General features: G+C 56.3%; 1 protein-coding gene across 8 annotated transcripts in view; it reads right to left on the bottom strand.

Moving 5' to 3' along the window:
- Window positions 1–21,982, bottom strand: part of CLEC16A (C-type lectin domain containing 16A) — a 240,646-nt gene that overhangs the window by 23,097 nt on the left and 195,567 nt on the right. For 3 of the 8 annotated variants that reach the window (XM_082362948.1, XM_082362950.1, XM_082362949.1), the window contains one exon: window positions 8,384–11,903. The exons of 2 other annotated variants lie outside the window; for them this stretch is intronic. In XM_082362948.1, the coding sequence (XP_082219074.1) occupies window positions 11,548–11,903 (356 nt within the window). In that variant the 3' untranslated portion in view covers window positions 8,384–11,547. Of the gene's footprint in view, window positions 1–1,444; window positions 7,240–8,383; window positions 11,904–15,155; window positions 15,219–15,618; window positions 15,743–21,982 lie in introns of those variants that run through there. 3 more of the 8 variants (XR_014236203.1, XM_082362952.1, XM_082362951.1) reach the window with 3 other exon arrangements.

Here is a 21,982-nt window from a genome sequence, read left to right as displayed (position 1 = left end):
CACCGGGGCTTCCCATGGGCTCATGATGAAGTCCAGGCTCCTTGAAGCAGCCCCGCCAGCCTACACATGATTTCATTTAATTTGCACAATCCCAGGAAGAAAGTATTACTGTCTCCGTGAATCAGATGAGCAAACCGAGGCACAGGGAGGGGAGAAGGAGGCCTGCCTGGTGCAGGGGTGGAGGGGGAAGGGGACCTCGGAGTCCGAGCCTCCTGCTTTTCCCACCTCCTGGGCGCCAACGGGAGGGCGGATTCACAGGAACCCTGCCCGAGGCGCCCTGACTGCTCCCTCCCTCCCCTGGAAGGGGACGTGTGACAGGGCCCGCCTGGCAACGGGCACCGGTGCCAGCAGGTAAACGCTGGGTGAGGCCCTTCCTTCTAGGAACAGGCTGCCTGAAGGTTTCCTTCAAAGGTGTCCTGCCCATCATGACCATCCCCACGGTGAGCCATTCTGTGCCGGGGCCGTACGGGCAGAGAGCACTGGCCATCCTCGTTTTGCTGGTGACCATTCGCTCGGTCAAGGGGTGAGAGCCTAGGCTGAAGCTGGACGTGTGGCCGAGTGAGACCTCACCCTGGCTGCGTTCAGCCACTTGTTTCTCGACAGATCCAGGCCGAGACCTGAGCTAGGCGGACACACAAACCCTCAAGCCTCTAGCTGGATTCCGGAATTCTTAGGACCTGGGCGCGTGGGAACTTCGGGAGTTTCTGCAGTCCCTTCACAGGTTGAGGGCACCGGGGTGGGCACAGTCTCAGGCCCTCCCTCAGCTTGTGTGTGTGTCGCAGCCACGTCAACCTAGACACCACCCACATTCAGCTGTGCCCCCTCCATCCTCTCGGGGTTTACACAGCCCCACACCCATCCTCCTGGGCTGAGCCAGAGCTGGTCTCCCTTTTTTCACCTGGTAACAACAAATCTGATCTCTGTTTCTATGAGTTCATTTGTTTGTTTAGATTCCACATATAAATGGGATAGGCCGGTATTTGTCTTTCTCTGACTTATTTTATTTAGCATAATGCTCTCAAGGTCCATCCATGCTGTCTCATGTTGTGGCAGGATTTCCTTCTTTTTTTTGTGGCTGAATAACATTCTATTGTGAACATACACACATCTTCTTTATCCATTCATCCACTGACAAGACACTTAGGCTGTTTCCGTGTCTTGACTATTGTGACGAATGCTGCAAGGGACCGTGGGCGTGCAGAAATCCCTTTGACACAGCACTTTCATTTCCTTTGGATATATACCCAGGGGTGGAACTGCTGGATCGTATGGTAGTCCTAGTTTTAATTTTTTTTGAGGAACCTCCATACTGTTCTCCACAGTGGCTGCACAAATTTACATTCCCACCAACAGTGCACAAGGGTTCCCTTTTCTCCACACCCTCTCCAGCATTTGTTATCTTTTTGATGACGGCCATTCTAACAGGTGTGAGGTGATATCTCACTATGGTTAACAAATTTATTTTAAAAGCTAATTTTAATCAAAAAGGACATTTCACAATATCACCACAAGAGAAACACCAGTCCAACTTGCCATAAGTAGCGGGTAACTGTAAACAAGTACAATGAAAATAAAACAATTCTGGCTCCAGAGGTTGCCTGTTGAAGATTGGGGGCGGCAGGAGCGGGGGTTCTTTCTTTTGCAAAAAGGGGAAATCAGGAAACGTTCAAAAGGCTGTTAAAGATAGACAAGCACCCAATGGAGGTTTTCTCTTTGCCTCCACCTGAAGGACCAGAAGGGAATAAGAAAAGGGGAATCACTTTCTCTCCTGGGATCTGAGGTTATTTGAGACCCCCAAGGCATCTCTCTTACTTGGGGGGACCCAGTGGGGACATCAAGAGCCACTGGGGGAACTTGAGGGTATGGGGTGTGGTTTTAGAGGGTCCCTGGAGGCTGCGGTGGAGGGGGGTATGCTCTGTGGTTGGTAACACTGTCCCTAGCCTCACAGGCTGCCCCCCTCTCTCCAGCCCCCCCTGGGTGCAGTGTGGGGAGGGGACCTGGGTTCGAATCCTGCGCTTACTATCTGAGTGAGTCTGCCTCTCCCCACCTCAGCTGCCCCCTCTGGGAAGCAGGGCCGATCCTCCCTGACCCAGGGAAAGGGAAAGCCCTGTAGGAGAGGCAGGGCATCAGTGCAGACGTGGACGAGGTACAGTGACCCCAGCAAGGGCAGGGCCTGCGTGCAAAGCCTGCCAACAGGGCCCAGGCCATGACTGGGGCTTCCCCACTGGGCTGGGGTCAAGGTCAGGGCACTCAAGCAGGCCTATCAGCGTGGAAATCAATCCCAGCTCTGTCCCCCAGGTCTGTGACTTTGGGCAAGTCTTGTAATCTGTCTGTGCCTCAGTTTGGAAAATGGGGAGATCATGATACCCACCTCACAAGGTTATTGAGAGGATTAAATGAGATGGAGTGTAACAATATGCTTAGCACAGGGCCTGATACAGAGGAGACGCTTTGCAAAGGCCAGTGAAGACGGTAACGAGGATGAGGATTCTGACGACGAAGAAGATGAGGATGAAGATGATGATGAAGATTATAATGAAGACAGTGATGAAGAGGATGCTGAGGATGAGGATGAAGGTGATGATAGTGATGATGATGAAGACAAAGAAGATGATGAAGATGATGAGGATGAAGGTGAGGATGAAGACGAAGAAGGTGAGGATGAGGAGAAAGAAGAAGATAATAAAGGTGATGAGAATGAAGAAGATGATGCTGAGGATGAGGATAAAGGTGGTGAAGGTGAAGATAAAGATGACGAGGATGATGATACATGTTTGTGGAGTTAACGCAGGGCAGGGAAGTGTGGGTTCAACCTTCAGAACATGCTTCCACACGTGTTTCTCACGTTTACCTTCTCACAATTTAGAAGCAGCCAAGGTGGATCTGTGAGCCTGGAGGGTCCCAGACCCTTGGCTGGACCCTGTGGTGGGCTGTTCATGGGGCTGCCTCCCCAGAGGCTGGGCGCTCCCTAAGGGCAGAGGTGGTTCCTTGCAGCTCCCTGCCCAGCCTGGGACAATCCTGCCCAGAGGCACCTTCTGGCAGCCACTCCCTGGAGTCAGAAGCCAGGGTAACCAGTTCATTCACCATCCACGGCACCTCAAGGAGAAAGGGCCATTGTGTGGGTGCCGCTGGGGGCCACCCACTCGCCACCCCTCCTCTCGGAAAACTGCAGATTTGCCCACTGGTACTTTGGGAAGAAGGTGTCTGAACTTCCATCTTCCAGGAGGGGAAACTGAGGCTCAGAGATGGGAAGTTGCTTGCCCTTGGTCACAAAGAAAGTTGGTTGTGGAGTCAGGGGTGGAGCCTGGGTCTGTCTGGTCCCAAGGTCTATGGGTGTGTGTATGCACGTGCACGTGTGTGTACTTGTGCACATTTACACGTGAGCGTGTGTACACGTAGCCCTAGGGGCAAAGCTACAGGGCCTCGTCAGATTGGTGAGCTGGATTTTTGGCAACTGCCTCCATTCTTACCCTGATCCAGAATTTTCTCCAAACAGCAGTCTGGGTGACCCTGTTAAAACCTAGGTCATGACATCGTCCTCCTCTCCTCACAGTCCTCCCAGGGCTCCCCATCTGCCTCAGAGAAAAGTCCAAGGGCCCCCAGTGGCCTCCCAGGACCCCCAGTCCATCCCATTACCCCTACTCATCTCAGGTCTCACCCTCCTTGAGTCCTCCCCAGCCACATCAGCGCTCACAGTTCCTCCAATGTGCCCCAGGGCCTTTGCACTGGCTGTTCCCTCTGGCTGGGATACTCTAACCCCAGATGTCTGTCCCTTCCTCACTTCCTTCCATCTTTGTTCACATGTCCTTTCTCAGCACAACCTTCCCTGATCTCCTAGATTAAGTTGCAGCAGCCCCTTTCTTCTTCTCACCAGCTGGCCTGAGACCCCTACCTCACCTCTATTTGTATCTTCTCATGCACTCAGTACTTTCTAGTCACTACGGAATTTCTGTACTTATTTTATTGCTGGCCTCCCCCTCCTGGGAGGTCTGCTCCAGAGGCACGGAGTTCTGTCTGACTTGTCCACTGCTGCCTCCCCAGTGCCTGGTACACAGTAGGTGCTCAACCAATGTTTGTTGAATAAATGTTCAAACGATGGGGAAAGTGAAACCTTTCCTCCTTGCCCACCGGGGCCTCCCAGAGAGGGGCCAGAGGGAGGTGGGGCTTTGAGTCACCTCTTCTCAGTAACAGATGCCACCAAGGCCAGGCAGAGGGTGCAGTTTCCAAGGTATTTGGCAGTGGCTGCCCCAAAAGGGCTGTTCCTGTCCAGGTGGATTGGCAGGAAAGTCAAGTCAATAAAGTGCAGGAGATAAGCAGGTTCAAGAGAAGATGCGGAGACAGGGCAGGATCCGAGCAGATCCTGTGAATTCGCTGGAGTTGGCGAGGGGCCTGCTTGGCCCGGCCCCTCGCACGTGGGGTGGCGGTTCCTGGCTTTGCTGAGAGGCGAGAAATGTGACTGGAAGCCTAACAGACTCCGGCTCGAGGCTCCACCACTCCTGAGCTGGGTGACCTTGGGTCTCGGGTTCCTCATTTGTAAAATGGGGATAATAATTGTGCCGGTCGGGTAGGGTTGCTGAGGTACATGAGATCAGGCATGTACCTTGCTTAGCTGTGCTTGGCCTGAAGGAAGTGTCCGTTAAGCAGGAGTTGTTGCTATTCGAGCCCCTGCAATACCACTTAGCAGCTGTGCAACCTTGGGTAAATCACTTGGCCTCTCTGGGCTGGGTCTCAGTTCCTCCTCTGTAAAAGAGCATAATGCTGACCTCATAGGCTGTTCGGAAGCTTCTTGGCATCTTATAGCGGCTAAAAATGTGCTGGCTAGTTGGGGCCAGGAAGCTGGGTGGGTGGAGAACTCATCTGCCTGATGCCTGGGAATATCAGACCAAAGTCAACCACAGCTGGGATGGACTCGGGGCAAGTGGAGGGAGGCGAGCGACTGGCCTCGGAAAGTGGAGGATGGAGAGGAGAAATCCCAGGAGGCTTTGCAGAGGAGGTGAGCTTTGCGCTGGGCTGTAAGAATGGGGAGGATTTAAAAATTGGCAACACTCAGGCAGAGGAAGCTGTGGTGAAATGGCACATGGCTGGTGGGAGTGTTGATGGGCCGACCTTTTCTGAAAGCCACTTGGCAGTTTACAGCCAGAGCCTTAAAGTGATTTATGTTTCTATGACCTATGCTCGGAACCTCTTCTAGGGATTGATAATATAAAACACGGACAAAGGTTTATGTGTAAAGGTGTTCATTGCAGGGTAATTTAAAATAATGAAAGTGGAAGCAACTTTAAGGTTCACCCCTGGGCAACAGCTAACCCGAGGGACACATCCCCCCACATTTTATACTCTTTGGAAATGGAGCTTCCAGTAACACGGGAAATGCTGACGCCAGGGGGCTAAGTGTCAAAAGCAGGACATGAAATCACACCCACTGTATTATGTCAATTGCTAAAATGTATAGAAAAAAGACTGAAAGGAAATCTGCCAGCGTGCCGACAGGGGCTGTCCCTTCATGGCGGGATTGTGGAAAATACTATTTTTCTATGCTTTGCCAAATTGTCACCAGGGTCCTGCAATCCTTTGGCAATCAGTGGAAGCAACAGAGTAAAAGAGAAGCAAACACATCAAAGAAGAAAGGAGTGGAGAGAGGAGGTGACAGCTGGCTGTTTGGGGGACACTGAGCTCTCTCCCTTGTGGCCAGTCCAGCAAACCTGTCGGTCTTACCTCCTAAATATGTCTCGGGCCACCCACTTCCCTAGTGACCCCTCTGCACTGCGATGGGCCTCTCCTGACCATCCTTCACCTGCAGGCCCAGCGATCTCTTGCAACATGCATCAGATTACATCACTTTTTGGCTTTAAAACCCCCACTGCATCCACTGCTCTCAGCACCGAGGCTAAAGCTCCTGGAACAGCTTCAGGGGCCTCGAGTGGCCGCCCAGGCAGGTGCCTTGGGCCGAGGCTGACGTCCGGATGCCCTCCTGCCTTTCTTTCCATCTTATTCACCATCATCTGTGTATGCAGAGCCCAGCTTGGCACAGAAGCCGCTGCAAATCAGGGGCCTCGGCATGGATACGCAGATTGAGTGAACTAGGGAGGTGGTTTCAGGTGGCCGTGACATTCAGGTGTTGAGCCTGGTGTGTCCAGGTGGGCACCTGCTACTCTGCTGGGGGGAAACCAGGCTGGGTTGGATGGCTGTGGCCCAGGAGGAGGACTGGTGGGGCCAGAGGAGGCTGAGCTGGGGGGTGTGGAGCGGAGGTTCTGGCGGGGGGTTTGTGGGGAGGCCTTGCACGGCCCCATCTGCACTCTAGTAAGTTCCCAGGAAGCCCCGCCTGTTCCCGGTTTCGTGATGCAAGCCTATCTTCCTTTGGAGAAAAGCACTTCAGATGTTGAGGGGTTTTTTCCCACTGCCCTCAAGGGCCGTGAGGAGGCAGGACAGCAGGGGGAGGGGTTACCAGCCGGCTGGGAAGTGGTCATCCTGTGGGGGACGCAAGGTCACTCGCAGGCAGGACGCCGCCCGCCCGCCCTCACCTGCCTTTCCACTTTCTAGGTACCGTCAGAGGAGGCTCGGCCAGGCCTGCCGGCACCTCCCCCGGGCAGAGTCCCAGGGAAACACTGGGCCACTTCCAGTGGGAGGGCACACGTGGCCTGGGGGCTCCTCAGCCTGCCTTACAGACAAAGAACCGGAGACTAGGAGAGGCAGTGACTGGCCCAAGGCCACTGAACAGGCCACAGGCCATTCCCAGGAAGGGGGTGGTGGAAGCTGCCACTGAGGGTCTCACACCAAGAGCCCAGGGCCCCCAGGCCGCCTGCCCTGAGTCGAGCACTAAGCCTGCGCGGCTCTCCCCATCCGAGCCGCCCACGGGGCAGCCTGTCCCCATCCCTGCTTTGCAGACAGGAAACCCAAGCACGCGGGGGTGACCTGGCTCCAGACTGCCTCCTGAAGAGAGGCCGGCATTTCCCTAAGAGCCGGGAGGCCCTCCGTGCCGCGCTGTGCAAGGGTCTCCCACCGGACACCGTCTCGGCTCTCACTGACCAGGTCTGGGGCGGCACGTGGTTCGAGACAGTGGACAAGTGTTCCAGATGATTCCGACAGCCATTCATGTCCCAGAACTGCTGCTTGCCTCCTTCCTGTAAACAGCCTGGGATGCCTGGCCCGGCAGCCGGGGGCAGCACAAAGCGCGGGCCGGGCTGCACTCCAGGGCCCGTGGGAAGGTTGCAGAGCCCTGCTGGGCCTCCGTTTCCTCACCTGTGGGAAGGCAGGGCTGTGCTGCAGGAGAGCGCATGCTCGGCTCCTCGCTCCCGCACCCCTGACCTGTCACCCCCCCCTCCCCGCACCAACCCCAGGCCTGGCCCTCAGCTGACCCAGGGAGGCTCTCAGGCGCTCTGGAGGGAGCCCTGGGGAGGGAGGGAGCCGAACCCCCAACAGCTGCCGTCCCTGGTTCTACCCGTCCTGAGGCCGGTCTTCCACCTTCTCCCTGGGCATCCTTCCAGCGAGTGCCTTTTTCTAGATCAAAGTCGTCATGACACGAGTGTCCGTGTGCCTGCGAGGCTGCAGGCTGGTCCCGGCCCAGCGCCGGTCCCCCAGCAGGCCCCACCCCCGTGCAGAGCGGGGTCCAACCTCAGCCGCAGGCCTCATGGGCAGACTTCGGAGGAACCTACCGGGGCTGAAGCCGGGCCCGGTGGGGAAGGGAGCCCTGCTGGCGGCCAGTGCGAGGCTGGACACGGAGCAGCGGCCCACACCTTCCACCGACATCACCGCAACCCTCGGCACGAGTGGGGTGCCCCATTCATGTCTTGCACTCAACTCGGGTTTTACCTCAAGGCCCAGAAGGTCCGGCTGTTTCTGGGCCAGGCTTGAGCTGGAGAGTGAGAAGTTTCTGGAAGAACCCGTGATCCCATCTCCAGGGATTTCCAGAGCTCATGCTGGTGCATGTCGGTGTGCTCGGGAAAGCTGCCGCCCCTGCACGACGTCACCCCACTGTCCTCGGCGGGGAGCCTGTCTCGCTTCCCCTGGCGCGGCAGCGACATCGCCCGGGCTCCCCGCGCCCTGGTGCGCCGGCCGTGCTCGGCCCGCGAGACAGGGCTGTGAGGAGCCCGCTCTCCGGGCGTGGAACCTGAGGCTCGATGGAGCCCACCAGCTGAGGGCCGGAGACGCGGACCAGGCTCACAGCACCTGCCTGGGGCTGGGGCCCTCTCTGAAGGGAGCACCTGGGGCGCTCTCCCAGCCCTGGGCAGGAGCTACGCCACCTCCCTTTAGGAAGTGGGGATGCCGGGGTGGGGGCAGGGAGGGCCCAGCTGCGGCCCCTCGCCAAGCAGCTGCGGACGGCCGAGAACCTTCCCCTCGCCTGGCCGTGGCCTTCCCGCCACAGAGCCGTGGAGCAGCAGCCACGTTCTTGGTAACTTTTTCTCTTTATTGCCAAGTTCAGATTTACAAGGAAGTTCCAGTTTTCATCTCCACCCTTGTGTTCAGCACCCATGAAACATGAGTCATGCTGGCGAGAGCAGGTACTTCCCTGGAACGGTCCCGTAGCCCAGAAGCATGAGGTTTCCCAGCCCTGCTCCTCCTTGGGACAAGAATTATTTACATATTTTCAACTCAGAGGAACTAAAGGAACCCTTACAGTTTATGTCCAATGTCATCATGACTACATTAAATATTTCTTATTTATTGCGTCTAGAAAAGAAGATGAGAATTGGTTCACCCTGTGCCTTTTTGAACAGTGCATCTTGAGACCTTAGAGAAATCTGGTGTATGCCTGTAAACAGGTGCGTTTCCTCGCTTACCCCCGGGTCGCAGTGCAGGTGCTTGGGTGGGAGCTGCCCTATGCAGAGAGCAGCAAGCAGGGCAGGCTTGATGGGGGAAGGGCAGCACAGAGGGCCTGCTGGTGGCAGGAGGACAATCCCTCCCACCCGCCCCCTGGGGGGGGGCACGTACCTGTCTGACTTTGAGAGGCGCCCTCACTGGCTCAAGTTCCCAAACTGGAAAGGACACGTGCTTCTCCCCAGCAACTTTCAAAGCTGACGTTTGGGGGTTCACGTGGCCAGCCCTGCCCCTGACTTGGCAAACCCAGTGGGCCCGACGTGGACTTGGGGAGGGTCTCTGCAGGGACATGGAGATGGCGGGCTGGATGGGCCTGCTGAGGCCGATCCCAGAGATCCGAGTCTGGTACTCGCGTGTCACAGGCCATGGCCCCTGCCCCAGGCTCGCCAAGGATTCCTGGCTCTACCTCTCTGCCCCAGAGTCCCAGCACCTGCTGTCTGGATGGGCCCCTCTGGAAGTGCCCCCACTGTTAGATTTTCTGGGGGCTCCTGAAGACATAGCTGTGCCACTGCTGCCAAGACGGTGGAGACCTGGCTGCCAGCCGGCTGTGGGCTGCCCACCACCAACCCCTCGAGCCCACCTGGGGAGAGGCCTGCCCTTGGGCCAGACGTGGGGAGGAAGCTTGGCCTGATCGCACCTGCTATTCAAGAGCCCAGGGAGGCTGGGCTGCGTTCAGCTCTCCTGCCTGGGTGGTACTGCTGCGGGTTGTCCTGAGCATGCTGTCCCCCGGCCGAGACTTTCCTCCCGTAGAGCTTGAAGCCCCCTGGAGCCGCTGGATTTCAGACAGCAGGCTGGTGGTCCCAGGGCAGGGTCCACATGCCTCGGCTTGTTCCTCACGATAATGCCACCGGCTGGGAGGTCACTGGCCTTCTCTCGTTTCTACTGCTCCAGAATCATTTCAAAACCGGCAGTGAGTGGCTCTGGGGCTAGCCTGCCCCTGTATCCTGGCAGAAGAACCAGTGGGGCCCCTGTCCCTGACAACATGGACTTTCTCCCTCTTTCCGTTCCCCCTGCCTGTCCTTTCCAGGGGGCTCTCCTGAAGGTCATGGCTTGTCCCTCCTTGCCAGGGCCCCTGGAATTTCTGCCTAAATGGCTGCCTTTCTGAGCTGGGTCTTTCCCCTGTTGGTGCTGGCTGGGCTCACCTGCCCGGAGGGCTTCTTAAGGCTGGAGAGATCTGTCCCGCAGGCGCCGCTCCCCTTCCTCAGGGGACCAGTGTGTTTCCTTCAGGAGGCTGAAGTCTGGCCCGGGCAGGCCCTGCCTGACAGCAGATTGTGGGAGTTACTGGGGACCGGGTCCTCTAAGAGGTAAGCGTGTGGAGCATTTCCTGAAGCCACCTGATAACCCGGACTGGCCGACACTGACACCACGGGTGCTGGCACTCCTGTGGGACACGTGGAGGCAAGTTTTGGAAGGTCTGAGCATCAGCCAGAGAGGTGAGGGTCGCTTGGCCTTGCCTGGCTGAGTAGAAAGAACATCTTGGGAGCTTTATCGGATATAGCGGAGACCTGGCCTGCACACACTCAACCCAAACGGAGAAGGAACTGGGGGTTTCCATTTTAAAAACGAGCTTGCATCTTTACAGCAGCAGCTGAGAGGAAGAGGGACAAACCCAGAGCTCCTAGGATGGCCCTGTGAGCTCGGACGTCACGTCCTTGCAGCTGGGCAGGGGCTGGCTCTCGGGATGTCCCTGCATGCGGGCACCCACACCACTTAGCAGCAGGCAACGGACTCGGAGGACGGTTTCCATGGCCTTCTTCCCATTACGGCCACGGGGGCTGGAGTGTCTGCAGTCCCAAATCGTTCTTTCTTAGACAAATAGAGAGATGGCGACGACCGAAGGTGATGCCGGAAAACCGTCCTGTTTGGTTTCAGTCCGGAGAGACGAGGGATGGTCCTGAGCGGGGAGCTGACCGCACTATCCCCGTTTCATGGAAAGATCTTCTGGGTAACGCAAGGCCCCTGGGCTGCCACGGCAGAGAAACTTTCAGCCCTCCCAGCTCTGTGTGTACCTGAGAATATGAGTCTCTCCCTTATTTTTGCTTAAAAAATACTCTAAACTTTCCAGGAAGGGACTTTTATCATTCCACAGGCTTGCAGAGTTAGTGCGTAATAAAGAAATGAGAATCCCTTAAGACAATGGAGAAAGCCAGACTGAGAACTCTAAACCCAAAACGCTGGGAAGTTCAAGGCAAAATGAAAATGAAATCTCAACAGTAATATTACACTTCCAACATGACATCAAACCTTAGGGTGGAGGATATTTTTGAACTTTTTAAATAGATGTTTTTCATCTGCTGCCAGAAGCAGGAATAAATATCCAAAGGAGATGTTTATCGAAGTTTGCTTTTCTACAAATTTCTACACAAAGTGACCACGTCCACTTCTTCTGTGCTCACTGGGGACGGTGGCAGAGGACTTTCGAGACTGGGGAGGGGCTGGCTGATGAAGGGAGTGTTGTCAGTGGGTCCTGCTGCCCTGGGGCCGTGGGCTCTGACACCAGCCCAACCTCCTCTGCCTCAGTCATCTGGGTTCGCTGGGGGTGTCGCCACTGGTCCCAGCCTGCTCTCAAAGAGGTGTGAAGTAAAAGGGGAATTCAAACGGAGCAAAGGACTGCAAGGATGGTTCGAGGTGGTTACCGGGGCCGAGGAGAACTTCGGATGCTCCCGAGGTGTCTGTCGTGTCAGCTGCTCCGGGTCCCTGCCAGCGAGGCCGCACACACGAAGGGAGGTCAATTCAGTGCTCGGCGGGGCCCGCTGGCTCTGGCTGTGCAGCCCCCTCGCCCGGGGTCCCTGTGCCCACCACGGCTGGTGTGGGTGGCGGGGGGATGCCGGTGAGGGTGCGGAGGCTATGGGGGTCGACGGGCGGGACGAGGGTCAGTGACTCCGCGCTCAGCGTGTCGGCAGTGTCCTCGCAGAGCAGGGAGATGGTGGGCTGCTGGGCGGGGATGAGGCTGGGGCACAGGCTGACTGTCTCCACATCTGCGCTCCTCGCCAGGCTCTTGCTGGGCCTGGCCTCTGCTTCTGTTTCACTGACGATCACCAACTGGTCGGGAAGGTTAGGCTGAGGCTGTCCCACAGTCATGGGGTCATCTGGGCAGGGGGTGGGGGCGGAGAAAAAGCAAAGGTATGCTCAGCTCTGAGATGCTCTGCTCACGCTGGCACCCTCTGTTCCCGTCCTGAACAAAGGCCCAGGGAGGTCTGGCTGGGAGATGATGTGCTGGGGGAATAGCTTGTCTCCACTTCCTCCTTCTGGGGACACAAAAGCTGGCAAATCCAGCCCTACCTAGGCCTGGGGGATATCTGTCAGGGCCCAAGGTTACTCTGACTTGTGATGCAAGGGACACATTAGGGGCTTGTGCAGAATCAACGAGTGGGTTCCAGAAGCCCAGTTCCTGGTGCCAGGAAACAGCCCAGACAGGCTCTGTGTGTGAACCACCTGCCTGATGATAAATATGCGTTTAGGGAGAGAACAGGCTTGGGTGTGCTTATCACCTCAGGCCATTCCCAGAGTCTATATTTGGTAACATTTCCCCAAGAGGGAACTCACTGCAGTATTAAAAAAAAAAAAAAAAAGGAATTCTATACAATTTTTCAGCTTTGCAAAGCTAAAACAAAACCTTGGACTGTGGTTTTGTCCCCTGCTCCTCCTCTAAGTGCTGAGTTAGCACCCAGAAAGGGGCTGTGATCGCTCAGGCCATTCTTATCCCGAGGGTCTCCCCCAGGGGCCACAGAGAGAAGCCATGTCACGAGGCAGGAGCGGCCCGATGCAGTTATTTTAGGAGCGGCAATTTCTTTTTTTGGTGCTTTTCAAAATCCGTGATTAGATTACAGACAAGTGGCCTATTTGCTTTCCAAAGACGAGCTGGCCTGGACAGAGATACCAGCTGCCACTGGGGTTCCTCGTGGGAAACATCTTCCAGGACTTCATGCGCCAGTGATTTGAAAACATGGGTACGAAGGCCGTGGGCATCTCGCTTGGAAAGCAAATCTCCTCTGTTACAGATCTGGGGGCCAACAAGGCGCTGAGGACGCTGTGTGTGTGGACAACGAATCTGAAAGCACTCTGGGCCCTGGGATGATGGCAGACGTTTTTTGGTTCAATGTGATTCCACTTAAGTTAGTTGTATTTTTTTTTTTTTTTCTAAAGTTAAGCCAAAACAAAACAGAACCGCAAATTGAACACAGAGCAAAAGAATGGAAAAACCAAGAGCAAAATAAAACCAAAGGGCATACAGAATGGGATGAAGGAGAGGAAGAGGATCCCCAGCGTGGAGAGGAAGCTCAAGCAACAGGTCAAGTCTCCCAAAGGACACGTCGCAGCTTCCCACAGGACTCCCGGGCACGGTGAGCTCGGAAAGGCCCCAGGTCACTTCTTCACAAGGCCTTTTTTCTTCTATCCGTTCTTTCTTTTTTTTTTTTAAAAAAAAAAGAGAAATAAGGCCCAGAGAAAACCACTGCATGGGGCTTTGGGTCTGTCCTCGCTCTGAGAGGGTGGCAGTGGGACACGGGTGAGCACCAGTGGAAAAAATGATTTGAGGTGTGATCTCAGCCCACAAATGCTGAGTAAACACCCCACACACTTTCTGGTTTCTCTGAATTTCAATGAATTTGCTCCACTCAGGATGCCTTGTGGTGACGGGCTGGTTTCAAGGCCTGGGCTCAGGTTGTGACCCATCGCAATCTGAACATGGGGCTCTGAGCACAGGCTCACCTTGCTACAAACAAGCGTGTCCAGGAACTTACGTACATAAGGACCCACGTGTCAGCTTAGCTGCTGCCGAGGCAGTTTAGAAATGACTGATTCTCCAAGGGCACTTTTGTGCCATCTGGAGACAGAGCTTCAGAGCATTTCTTTCACATTTTCTCCAGACTTCTCCATGAGAATTCCCTCTTTGCTCGGGTCTGCATTTGCATGCAGATACTCAAAAGGGCCGACAAACCTCTTTCCCTGATCCCTAACAGGGTTTCGGGTGATAAGAATGATCAAGTGTGTGGGAAAGTTGCTATCAAATATATTAGAAAACAAATAAACCAGCGAACGATGCCACACACACAAAACTGGTTCCTTCTTTAGGAAAAGAACCAACAACTTTATTAAAAGGGTTGGTTTTTCCCCTGAAAAATAGACTCTTCCTATTTTTTTTTTTAAATAGGAAAAATAACCTCTTCTTACCCATCACCTACAACACTGTTCTTTCTACCTATCTATCTATCTACCTACCTACCTATTTAAAAATTTTTTTAAATTTTTGGCTGTGTTGGGTCTTCGTTGCTGCGCTTGGGCTTTTTCTCTAGCTGTGGCGAGCGGAGCTACTCTTCGTTGCGATGCACGGGTTTCTCATTACGGTGTCTTCTCTTGTTGCGGAGCACGGGCTCTAGGCGTGCGGGCTTCAGTAGTTGTGGCTCACGGGCTCCAGAGCGCAGGCTCAGTAGTTGTGGCACGCAGGCTCAGTAGTTGTGGCTCATGGGCTCCAGAGCACAGGCTCAGTAGCTGTGGCACACGGGCCTAGTTGCTCCGCGGCATGTGGGATCTTCCCGGACCAGGGCTCGAACCCATGTCCCCTGCATTGGCAGGCGGATTCTTAACCACTGCGCCACCAGGGAAGCCCCCTACCTACCTATTTTTAAACCAAGAACTGCTTCCTGAATGTTATAGCTACAAATTTATGCATTCAAGAGGCGGAAAAAAACCAAGAACTCTGCCAAGTTTTCACGGGGGGAAATAGCGAGGACACAGTTTATGGTCAGTTTATGGTCAACCCGCAACGGTCACCGCTGACCCTCTGGCCTCGCTCACCTGATGGTGTTTCCGAGCTCTGAGGGCACAGGTTGGGGCCTGACCCAGGAAACGAGTGGAGGCTGGAGCGGGAAAGCCCGACGTCCAGGTCCCCGTGAGGGATGCTCGGCCTCCCCATGGTGCTGCCTCAAGTTGACACCAGGGCAGTGGGTCCCGGGTCCCTGGCCGGCACCCTCGGAAGCTGATCTGTGGCTCTAGGGCAGGGGCTCAGCTGACCCCTGGTGAGTGAGTGACAGTTTCCAATAAAAATGAGGATTGGATGTACTCGGGCGGGGGGAGGTGGGACTGAGAGACATGGGGAAGAAAAGGACAGTGCAGCACAGCAAGTTGGAGGGCAAAGCTCAGAGGAAGCAGCTTTTAAACGCAAGAGAAGGCAAAGGCTCCTGCCTGGCAAGTGCAGCTGCCCAGCGGGAGGGCACGGGTGGGAAACCCTACGAGAAGCATCGCGGGAGGGTGGCAGTGACCACGGCCCACCCGCGGCCACTATTTGGAGCTCTAAATGCAAGAAGGGGAGATGATGGAGTCACATCCGCCAGCGCGCTTACAAGTGAAATGACTTGGCCTCTGGCTGGAACGTGATGGAATCTACCACTTAGCTTCGAGCAAGGCTGGGGGATAAAGGGAAAAGGAAAAGAAAAAAAGCAACTAGTTGACTTCTTTGTGGCTTTTTGCAAATTCTACTGCCCAACCCTTGTGGCCTAAACTGGGGGGGCCCTGCGGGGATGGGGCTGGAGAACCCCCCTAGCTCAGGGCCTGCGCCGAGCCTGGTGCGGAGGACAGAGTTTCCAGGCTGCCCGGGGCTGCCTCGGAGGAGCTGACATGGGGTGAAGGGCTGCGGGTTCGGTCCTCAGGCGGGATGAGGCCAGAAAGGGACTGGAGCGGAGGAAATGGCTCGGGTCGGTGGCCCGGGCTCCCCGTGCCCTCGCCTGGCATCCCGGGAGCCTGCTGGTGTGGAAATGCAGCGTGCAGGGGCGTCGCGGGCCGAGGAGGCTACCGGAGGAGACCTGCCTGCAGTGACCGTGCCAGAGGTGCCGTGACAGCTGCCGATCGAAGCACTAAACCCAGTGGCCGCCGTGACTGTCGGCCTCCGACAGGCTGAACACTCGCCGGCGTCCTTTCCTGCCACTCCTGACTAGAGGGAAACACAGCGACAGATCATAGAAAGCCTTTAACAACGGGACGGAGAAGGTGACACGGAGAGGGGACACAGAGCAGCGACGGACGTGAAGCATCGACGAGAGCGTGAGGCGGGGGGCCTGAGCCAGCGGGTGCTGGTGACGCTGCCCCCATGCAGGTAGGACACCCCCATCCCACCCCCCACGATGAGGCGGTGTTGGGACAGCTAAGAACCAAATCATCCGCTTGTGGGACTAAAGACGGATAAAGACGGCGGAGGTCAGTCCTGTGGGGAAGGAAATTCTCGGGGTCATCGGCGACACTTGGTCTCGGTGAGCACCCTCGGGGGCGGAGGAACAGAACTGTCTGTCGGTGAAGATGAAAACCCTGCATCCCTGGGCCAGTCTGAGGAGGGAAGGGTGTGTGGTTGGGGGATCGGAGCCAAAGCAGTTAGGGAAACAAGTAGATTTCTGACCCCAACCGATGAGGCCGAGGGCTCTCAGTGGCAGCCACCGAAGCCACCAGCGCGGCTCTGGGAGAGACTCCCGTGACCCCCTCCCTAGTCACCCCCTCCCCAGCCACGAGGTGACACTCTCCCGGCCACACTCTGGTGATCTGCACCTTTGAAACCAAGACTGAACCACAGCGGCAAGATCTGAGGGCAGATGCCAAGCGGCTGCAACAAAAATGTTAGGAGCATCTCCCTGGGGAGGAACTGCCACCTCTGAGACACAATCGGGATTACGGCAGAGCTTAAGACGAGTGCCACGGAGCACAACAAGGCGAATGGACTGAACTGTAGGCTGAAAAATGGTTAAAATGGCACATTTGATGTTACGTGTATTTCACCACGATAAAAAAAATTAACATCATGGATAAAACTGGGGAGAAAAGAGAACACGTTTGACTTGGGGTTTTGTCCTTAAAAGTCCCACCTGACCACGGTGCCCGGGTTCAGTAACACGCAGGTCGGCCCTGGGCTGTCTGGCGCTCAGGTGGCCCAAATGGGATGGTGCTCTGGGGTGAAGGTCGTACTTTCAGACAATCGTCTCAGGGAGCAGGTGAGGATGGGGGAGGGAGGGCCCGTGTCAGGCTCCCAGCACAGGGCCACCAGGAACCAAGCTCTTCCTTCTTTCTATAAACCCTTAGGGGAGAGTCAGAGTGGCCCCAGCTCAGAACTCCCTGGGTCTGAGAATGGACGCTGGAAAGAGCAGCCTGGCCTTCAGTCTGACTTCATTTTTTAACAAATGATTTTCTGTCATCCTCCTCAAAGTGGCTCGCCCAGAACACCTGTGAAACGCAACAGATTGGAGATTGGAGGCAGAGTGGCTGTTTGAGGAACCTGGTGTAGGTCGCAGAGCTCTTAGCTGAGGAGACGGCTTTCTTACTAGAATTCCAGGCTGTGTGTGCGTGTGTGTGCATGTGTGTGTGCGTGCGTGTGTGTGTGTGCGCGCGCGTGTGTGTGTGCGCGTGCGTACAGGCATAACCCAGAAGATGTTTCTAAAGTATTCCTACCGATCCTACATCTGGTTCTAAAATTGGGTCTATTTTCTCTTTCCCGCCATATGTTTTCTGCAATTTCAGCTTCTCAAAACCATAAAATGTTTAAGGAAAGAAAAAAAATGCTGATTCCAACCCCGTAATTTTCTCCCTGGGGAACAAGCCGAGGCCCACGAGGCTGGCTATGCCGCATGAGCCCGCCAGAGGTTCCTGGACTTCTCCACAGCGTGGGGCGCCCAGCTCTCCCCGGAAAGACTAGAGGACTTCAGGGCACTGTCTTTAAAGGACAGTGGGAACAGGTGGGCTCACGCATCAGGTGCTAAAACCAGATGGTAAACCCTGCTGGGCACAGCTTTAACAGGTAAATCGTCGACAATGAAAATAAAATCCCCTTGCCCCCAACTCTTTCTGGTTGGTTCCTTTGGTTACCACAGAATTCAGTTTTGACCTTTCTGTCAGTCTGGGGTGTCTCTTGGCCCCGATTTGAGGGCCTGTACTTGCTGAGAAGCCACTCACAAGAGTCTACCATGAGCCTTTGGTGTGTGAAGGAGACTCAGAAGCAGCGCAGAGGGTGTCTGTGGGCGACTGGCAAAGTGGTGACGCCTCTAGGCGGGGTCCCTCCCCCCTTCTGGTGATGGTCCCTCTGCCTGCGCTGGGTCTGCAGCCGCCGCTTGGGCCTCGGCCCTGATGGGCATAGGGGCTGTTTCTCAAACACAGACCGCCCCCTGGGTCTGTACGTGGAAGAGTGGAATTGATAGGTAGATCCCAGAAATATAGGGAAAAGGAATCAACTCATCACCAGGCAGTTTCCGGGCTGGGCCTTGGTGGATTGTGTGACACCCAAAGGCCACCTTCTTCAGGGAGCCCTGGCCCAGTCACCCCCTCATCCTCGGGTTTTCAGCTCCAGTGACACCTCCTCTGGGAGTCTCTGGCCCCGCCCGCAGCCTCCAGCTCACAGCTTATAAACTGGACACTTATCTGTGCGGTCCTCTGATAGACTCGGCCTCGCCTGCCAGCCTGTACCTTCCATGCTTTGCTACCCTCTGTGCCCAGGACATGTGCATAGTAGCGGGTGGTGTGGGGTACCAAGGCCGAGGTAGTAAGAGGCAGAGAGAAGAGCCTCTTAGGTGGGGTGTCGGGGCTGGCAGGTGGAGGGCCATGCTCAGAGGGACCCCTCTGAGATCAGGCCTGGTGTCCACAAGGCCCGAGGCGCTCAGACTGGAGGCCCCATGGGAAGCTGAGGAAATCCGTATTAGGGATAAGCGTGGGCCTCTTTCAACCCCAGGCAGGGAACACTAAGGTCCCCTGGGCTGGACAGAGGGCGGAGGAGGAAAACACAACCGAGCGTCACAACAGTTTCACACCCTTATCTGGGGGTGAACCCATCTGGGCTGGCAGACGCGGCCGTCTGGGGTCCATTTTGCTGCTGATTTGGGGACCACTGGGCTTCCCCCCTCCCCCCGGAGCTGCATAGCCCTGCTTTCGCTGGCTGGGGCTGCACAGCGACCTGGGCCTCTGTGAATGGGCTGAGGCTCTTCATCTGGCTCTAGAGCAACCGTCGCGTAGGGAGGAGAGATGCGCGCCCTTCATAGGCGGCCCCCAACCGCGATCGGAACCCAAGGCCCAGGTCTCAGGGACGCCCCATGGAGGCACCTGGGACAGACTTAGGAACCGAAGCGATGCTCCGCTGGGCTGTCTCAGGAGGCGGAGCAGGGCTCTGGGTTGCCAAGGCTGGGTCCCTATCTGGGCCCCCCTGCTACCAGCTGCAGCAGCATGGCCAAGCTGTGTGACCTCTCCGAGCCCCCGTGTTTTCAACAGTACAGTGTGAGGTGGAGGGTGGCAGGACGCAACAAGGGGGTGTCTGTAACGTATTTGTGAGCACCGTGCCTGACACGTGGGTTTTGGGAGCAGTGCCTACCGGGATGCCCCGTGGCAGGTACACACCCAGAGGGCTGGGCGGGGGGGCCCAGGCCACATCAACGGCTGAGAGCGCGAGGGTTGCCCCTGGCTTTTACGGATGTCCCTGCGCGATTCCAGGTTTCGACTCCATGGAGCAGAGACACGGAAAACTAGGCCTGTCTCATGCCCTGGTAGATGGTATCTCTCAGGTGCTTTCCTGACCAAACCCTGACGTGCAAAGTGTGGCTTCGAGAGCAAAGAAGCCCCTGGAGTTTGCTAATTCCGGCTGCAAAGGGCCTGGTGGCTGCTCTCCACTCTAAGAACTTCCTGGACTCCGGGAAGCTCTGCATACACAGGGTCAGGAATGCTTCTGATTCTGCACTGTGTCCTCCAAAACCACTTTGAGGACAAGTGGCTCCGTGGCTGGGCTGCAGCTGTTTGCCATCCAGGCTGGGTGGGCTGTGGAGGAGAGGCCCTGGCCCATCCTGCGGCCCGGCTGGCCCTCCGAGGATGCTGCCTCTGGCAGATGGTGGCCAGGCCCTGCGGTGGAAAGTCTGGTGGCTTCCAAATCAGAAGCCTGAACACTGGGCCACCACCCTGGGCTGACGTCAACCAGGGAACAGGCAGAAGGGCACCCGTCCCAACAAGAACCTGCCTCCCTTCGTCCATCCAGCATGGCTCGGTAGGACACCAGGCAGATGCTGGAACCATCTGGGGAGACCTGCCCTACAGGGAACATGGAAACCCCACGTGCTGTTCTCTGGATGCACCCAGTGGCTGAAGGCCAGCCTGCAAGTTTGGCATTGAGAGGAAGTGACTGGTGGTCCTCCTGAGATCGGCCGCCCCAGCCCGCGGGCACCGATGCTCTCTCCTTCCAGGGGTCAACAGCTGGCTCCTCAGTGGAGAGTGAAGCACCAGCCGCCCAACAGGATGGCCCTGCATCAGGAGGTGAGTTATTTCAGTGTCTACGGAGATTTGGACAGGCAGGCTGGGCCCCAGGCTTTTACTGTCAGGCAGCATAAAAAATGGGGCCTTGCACGCTTGCAGGCCTTGCAGGACTGCCAGGGACACACTGATCGGGAGCAGACACCCGGGGGCCTGACCATCACTTATCGACCTGACAACCAGGCTAACAGCCCCGGCATTTCTGAGTTGAGAAGACATGTCGTTGGCACTGAGCAGGGGATGGTGGGGGTAGGGATGGAGGGGCTGAGGGAGGCCAAGAACAAAGAAACTAGCACAAGGTGCAAGGTGGGCAAGGTGCAGAGCCCCAGGGGCCACACTCAGGTGGGCAGCTGCACACCCAGGCATGATTTTGATCATGTGGGTCTTTGCTGGCTTCAGTTTTAGGCAAAGAAGTGTATGGCTCATTGGTTCGCTTAGCTGTTGGCTGCGCCTCCTTAAAAGTGAAAAAAGGCATACACAGCGGCACCAGGAAGAGACCTTTCACCCAAAATGCAATTGTAAGTACGTGTGTGTGTTTGGGTCCACACAACAGAGACACAGAACTCTGTGCACATGCAGGCAGGACGCGGGTACAAACGTGAGCACATAAACACACAACCCTGCACTCTGGCCCCCAGAGCCAGCATGAGACCAGGCTTCAGGGGGAGGCAGAGGGCTGATCTTGGCTTCTGAGAAAGCTCTGTCTGAATTTCCCAGCTACGAGCCTGGGAACGGCAGCAGCAACTGCTTGGATACACAGCCAACCTTAAGTCGGGCTCAGAAATAGCTCAGACAGGGCAGTCATCTTCCCCGGGCTGGGGCAGGGAGGGAAGCAGGTGTCGAGTGGACGGGGGTCCACGGGAGGTGGCTTGAGGGTCACCTTGCTGCCGGGGCCTCATGAATGTCAGTCGGAGATGGAGGTAATGGATGCTTGTGGGAGGAGGAGGGAGGGGCTGCAGGCAAGAGGTGCCCTGGGCCACAGTCATGGAGACCAGGCGGGGTTAACCCTTTGCTGAGAAAAGCGGAAGCTGAAAACTCTGGAGAGAGGTGCGGGAGCCCAAGGGGATCTCTGTCTCTGGTGCCGAGCGGACGGTGGCCAGGGGCCCCCGATTTCCCGGTGCCCTGGCGCACCACTTTTGTCAAGACCCATCGATCCATCACTTAACAGGAGTTTGCACAGGTGTCCCTGAAATATGATGGGTGAGGGCTCTGGATGGGACCCTGCAGGAACAGCAAAGGACACTGAGGGTCCCCAAATGGGGGCGCATACCAGAATTATGGGGGGTCTCTCAAATCAGAGACGTCCGGGGCCCTCCAGACCCACGCGTCACCCGCCGGGGTGCAAAGCGTCATGCACTCTCAAGGCCCTGCTCCTCTGGCTGCATTTTGGGGCCGTGTTGCTCAGGAAATAAGCCGGCATCTTCACTCCCGGGATCTCAGGCACTGCGGCGAGGTGCTCACGTGCGAGGGGCTCACGGCAGCTCAGAGCACAGGGGGACCACGCACACGTCTCACTCCAGGCTCCCTGCTCATGGGGTCTCTCCGTGCCACATCTACACTTGTGACAGTTACAGGAGGGCAAGATGTGACTCTACCCCACCCCGACAGACTCTCAAAAGGGCGGCAAGATGCACCCCCTCGTCACAGACAACTGGACTGCACCAAACATTTAAAGAAGAAACTGGTGTGTTATGGAGGAGAAAAAAAAAATTAGCAGAGACACGATTCTTTCGCCAGAGTTCAAACAATCACGTCTGGGAGACCCCTCCTCGTGACACCTAAGACTCTGGAGGTGATAATGGGGTGAATTAAGGGTCAGCTACCTGCCGCCGAGGAGGCCTTCCAGTGGACCAGCCTGCAAAGGGAGTGATTCCTCCCCTGCGGGGAGCCGAGCCAGCCGCCCGCTGCCAAC

The sequence above is a fragment of the Balaenoptera borealis genome (genome assembly GCF_965194805.1).
Source record: "Balaenoptera borealis genome assembly, chromosome: 16".
NCBI classification, from domain to species: Eukaryota; Metazoa; Chordata; class Mammalia; order Artiodactyla; family Balaenopteridae; genus Balaenoptera; species Balaenoptera borealis.
The sequence above is the reverse complement of the archived record's forward strand: the minus strand, read 5'-3'. Positions and strand labels throughout refer to the sequence as shown.